At 47.9% G+C, this 4,973-nt stretch overlaps 1 protein-coding gene across 1 annotated transcript; it reads left to right on the forward strand.

The window, feature by feature from the left end:
* The first annotated feature begins 2,716 nt into the window (after positions 1–2,716).
* Positions 2,717–4,464, forward strand: LOC133909802 (GDSL esterase/lipase At5g45910-like). Its single transcript, XM_062352353.1, has 5 exons — positions 2,717–3,069; positions 3,180–3,399; positions 3,461–3,626; positions 3,754–4,027; positions 4,120–4,464. Exons 1-5 carry the CDS (start codon positions 2,817–2,819, stop codon positions 4,347–4,349), a joined length of 1,143 nt encoding a protein of 380 aa, XP_062208337.1. The 5' UTR covers positions 2,717–2,816; the 3' UTR covers positions 4,350–4,464.
* Positions 4,465–4,973: the final 509 nt, after the last annotated feature.

Raw genomic sequence — 4,973 nt, forward strand, 5'->3', positions numbered from 1 at the left:
GCGCGTGCACGGCCTGGCCGACGCGCCCCGCGGCTCCCATCACCGCAACGCACGCCTTCACGACGAACGTGTACGTGCAGTAGTTCCCAACGAGCGCTTGGCTATGGAGCTCAATGGCAAAGGTAAGTATGCAATGGCAGGTTGAGGAGACTCAGGGCGTTTGGGAAGATGCCAACGTAGAATGCAAGGCCGGATGAGCCCTGGAAAAAGTAGATTGCCTGGAGTGTTATCATCCTACCGTTGTGGCGAAGCTCTGGGTGATGTGGCCACGTTCCGAGAGAACGAGAGGACCTGGCGACGCACCGAAGTGGTGCAGTCACCTAAGGTGTTGTGGGGAGAGAGAAAGAAGATGCACTATGGATGGCAATGGTCAGATCAGTTGTGAATTCAGTTAAAACCCGTCCGTCATGAAACCCGAAACTTAAAATCTGACCTACACCAAATCACTAATCGAGTGCATCCGAATCCGAAGAGGACCTAAAACCTGATAGAGACTTGTTGGGTCTTATCAACGGAGGAGCGTCGGATCATGTGAGCAAGTTGAGTGGAGCATGGAGGGGTGGCGCCGGCGCGGAGAGGGCCCAAGGGGTGGTGTGGTCGCGTGGAGCCAAGGCAGAAGGGACTAACCTGGGATGAGTGCCTAAGTGGGCTGGGTTGGGCTATGAGAGGAGCTGAGCTGACTTGTTATTCAGTATGTTCAAGTGACCCGTGGGCACCCACTGCCGTAGGTAAAAGCCTGTGTCCAACCCCTTGTAGCTTGGGTACCCGACCTGTCAAATCCGTGGACAGGATTCAGCATCTGAACCCTTACATGTTGGGTGTAGAACCCGCAGAGACTCGAATCCACGGGTCTAGCTGTCATCCCTAAAATGCACGGATCAATGTGAGAAGAACTCTAAGCATTAACGGAAATTAGAGTAAGTTGTTCATCTATTTTGGGGTTGAGAAGTAGATAGTCATGAACAAAAGACATGATTGGGATTCAATTTGCCGTGATGGCAAATTGTGTGAGAAATGGGACATAAGATGGAGTAGAGCTAAGGTTTGCCCCCAGCTGGAGGTGTGGATCGATGTGCCAGCAGACCGAACGGTTTAGGGTTTATTTAAGTTTCTGTTTTTAGTTTTTCTAAAAAACTGATTTTGGATTTTAGCTCCTATCACCCTGTGACATAACTCAAAGGAACCGCTTCCCACCAACGGAGTCTGCTAGCCGCCTCTCTGTGTCAATTGTAATTAGCAAGAAGGCAGCAACCGATAAACCAATTAGACCATATACAATGGGTGCTCAGATGAGGTAATTATTAAAAAAACCATTTTTTCATTAACTACAATAGCACATTTGGTTAGGCGGAGGGTAATGTGTTTATTTAAGCACCGCTGCTTATATTAGTGCATACAAGATAATTAACTATATTTAAACACATGTAGTCTTTGTTTGCATTGAAAATTACAATTTTTAAACACCAATATCTTGTATTGAAAATTACAGTTTTTATATGTATTTAACACTCTCTTTTTTTAAGCACATAGCTATAAGTACATAGCATTGTTTCTATCCTTAACCGATATAAACACATATTAAAAATGAAAGACTAATTAACTTACTTGAAATCCAAAAAGGAAGTCCTCACAAGCAGAAACTAAGCCGTCGATATAAGATCACCTTGGACCTATCAAATCAACAACCCAAGGGCCAACAATGCTCAGGCTGGGAACTATGGGTCCAACTCTAATTGGGGGTTTAAAACAACGGGAAAATAAAAATATCAAATCATGAAGGGGTCACGCCATTATGGGAAATTACAATATCCAATATGTATCTAAATGATGTAAAATCCTAAATTGCCACTCAATTCACCTATATATATGGCTACATCGAAATTAAGTCTAGCTACGTTATTAACATGAATCACTTTGCTAGTTCGAGGAAAATAGTGTTATATATTTTCATTTTTCCCATTGTTTTTCACTCTTGGCTGGGCACCGATCGACGATTCTTCGACGGCCGATCGGTTTTCGCGTGAGACCCGATGGCTACAAATGCTCAGGCTAATGGGAACGAGTATAGCGGGACTGGCGGAGAGACGCGCGAGCACTCCCTTTCCAGTCACTATTAGTGATAATAATATGTGGCACGTTGTAGTTGAGACTTCTTTTTCAAAAGGACGTTGTAGTTGAGACTTGAGAGTGCTCTTTTAAGATGTGCAACTTGGCACTTACGACATGTACAATAGTTTAAGACCATGTAGCCCACTCACATCAACATGTGAAACACGTGGAGAAGAGAAAAAACTGGCCTTACTCGTTCCAATAGTTTAAGTGCTAGATGTTTTGTTTTTTAGAACTTCGAAGAGTTCGTTTTCTCTAGATTTCCTTTTGATTTTAGGATTGTACTGGTGCCTTGATCCCGCCTTTAAAAAAAAAAAAATCTACATCGAGAAAGGCAATGGACATTAGAGTTCGTGGACAGTTCAAACTGGACTTTGGTTTATAAAACTGAAAATTTGAACGGTGTGATTATGAAGATAATAGTGGGCCAATAATTTTGGTTTGCATGAAGGAAACGTGTTCCCCTTGTGGGTAAGAAATAAAAGGATCAACCCACTTGACACGTCCAATGGAGCAACCATTATTGCTCTATAGTAAGTATCAAGTCTAAGATCAGTGCACTGTCGAGATCTGAAATTGTGGACCTGATCCCCTATATATACTTCACTCTGAATGTCCAACATGATATGCGTACTTGGAAACGCACGAGGTCTCAAGCACGTAGCACTCGGCGATAGTTTCATCAACCTTGCACTGAATCTACAGCCATGAGCACTTCCATCGCCGCCGTGCTCCTCCTCGTCGTCTCGTGCCTCCACTGCGCGTGCGCCGTCCACCGGCCCAAGCGCTTCACCTCCATATTCAGCTTCGGCGACTCGTACGCTGACACCGGCAACTTCGTCAGGCTGGCCGCGCCGCTGGTCCCCTTGGTTCCTTTCAACAACCTCCCCTACGGAGAGACGTTCTTCGGCCACCCTACCGGGCGGGCGAGCGACGGCCGCATCGTCCTCGACTTCATTGGTACGTTCGTACGCTACCAAGCTTGCCGCCGCTAGGAACTGTGGCCATACCTTCGATACAATGATCTGACTCTGGCAGTATGTTCTTTCATTGGCATGGAACGCGCGCAGCTGATGCTTTAGGTTTACCCTTCGTGCCGCCATCCTTGGCTAAGGAGCAGAGCTTCACCGAGGGCGTGAATTTCGCAGTCGTGGGGGCGACGGCTCTGGACCTGGCGTTCTTCCTGCAACAGAACATCACCTCTATTCCCCCGTTCAACAGCTCCCTCAGTGTCCAGCTCGGGTGGTTCGAGGAGCTCAAGCCTTCGCTATGCAACACCACGAAAGGCTAGTAAAGACTACCTCGGGTAGCCGTCCAAAAACTCGCACTCCTTTCAAAAGTCCGAGATCAGTACGTGCATGTATGCAGGATGCGAGGATTACATGGGCAAGTCTCTCTTCTTCATGGGAGAGTTCGGAGGGAACGACCACGTCTTCTTCCTGGCTGCCAATAAGACCGTGGACCAAACGAGAGCCTACGTTCCTACCATTGTCAACGCCATAACCGACGGTGTAGAGGTACTCAAAACATACGTATTCCGTTTAGACCGGCTCGATCTTTGTCTATCTGACCTGCATTTTTTTTTTTGTTAACGTACGTATTTGCGTTGCTTGGTTGACCAAACACGCGCATGCATGCATGCAGAGGCTGATCCATCACGGCGCCAAGAGCATCGTCGTGCCGGGGATCCTGCCGACGGGCTGCATACCCATCATGCTGACGCTGTTCGCGAGCCCGGACCCGTCAGACTACGACCGGTACGGCTGCCTCGAGAAGTTCAACGGCTTGGCGCGCTACCACAACGCTCTCCTCCGGCGCCAGGTCCAGGCGCTACGGTGCAAGTACCCGTACACGAAGATCGTGCTCGCCGACTACTACCGGCCCATCCTCGCGTTCCTGAAGAAACCTGCCCGTTTCGGTGAGATCATGTGTCTTCCACATCGTGGGAACCAACCTGATCGAAAAGAACGCGTCTGACTAAGGATCAAATGCGTCGGAAAAATGGTGCAGGGTTCAACAGCAGCTCGACGCTGGTGGCGTGCTGCGGGGCGGGCGGCGGCAAGTACAACTACAATCCCATGGCGGCCTGCGGTTTTCCCGGCGCGACGGCGTGCGCGGACCCATCCAAGGCGGTGAGCTGGGACGGCATCCACCTCACGGAGTCGGCGTACAAGGACATCGCCGGGACATGGCTGCGCGGCTCGTTCGCCAAACCACCCATACTGAGTCTCGCGCATTGATCGTTTGCTTGATTTGAGCTTCAAGGAACGGCGAGCGGGCATGGAGCCTCGGTGGTGAGCTGAGCCCGGCATGTTCGAACCCTATGCGTCGTACCTCCTATCTAAATAGCCTTTAATAAAAACTCTGGAAAGAGGGTCTGGTGTTTAGAAAAAAAGCTTGAAGGAACGGCGAGCGGGCATGGAACCTAGTGGCAAAACGCTCGGTGGTGAGCTGAGCTCGACAGGTTCGAACCCTGTGCGTCGCACGTCCTATAGTAATCGTTCTTGAATTTCAAAAAATTTCTTCGTCTATTTTACTTTGAGGTGAATTCCTAATTGTTTGAATTGTGTAATCTCCCCTCTAATAAAAACTCCGAAAAGAGGGTCTGGTGTTCAGAAAAAAAAAAAAGCTTGAAGGAACGGACCATGCCTATGCACACCTTTGGATCTGAGCTGAATTATGTATGCGTTTCGTGCAGCAGGTTATCGCGAAGTTCATTACTATATATTGACATGTTTCTTTATTATCATCATTCACGGCTAGCTATTTTGCCTTTTTTTCATAAAGGAAACAAATATTTTCATGCTAATTAGGTCTCGTTGGATAGAACTCGAGATACTAACTCCACCTTAGCCTTGAAGTTT

This window comes from Phragmites australis, chromosome 2 (assembly GCF_958298935.1).
Source record: "Phragmites australis chromosome 2, lpPhrAust1.1, whole genome shotgun sequence".
In the NCBI taxonomy this organism is placed as follows: domain Eukaryota; kingdom Viridiplantae; phylum Streptophyta; class Magnoliopsida; order Poales; family Poaceae; genus Phragmites; species Phragmites australis.

What these genes read in the sequence shown, in the direction of transcription:
- LOC133909802 (XM_062352353.1), top strand. Translation starts at nt 2,817, where the DNA reads ATGAGCACTTCCATCGCCGCCGTGCTCCTCCTCGTCGTCTCGTGCCTC. An exon ending in CATCGTCCTCGACTTCATTG is followed by an intron (nt 3,070 to 3,179) that starts GTACGTTCGTAC and finishes GAACGCGCGCAG; the next exon opens with CTGATGCTTTAGGTTTACCC. An exon ending in CCATAACCGACGGTGTAGAG is followed by an intron (nt 3,627 to 3,753) that starts GTACTCAAAACA and finishes GCATGCATGCAG; the next exon opens with AGGCTGATCCATCACGGCGC.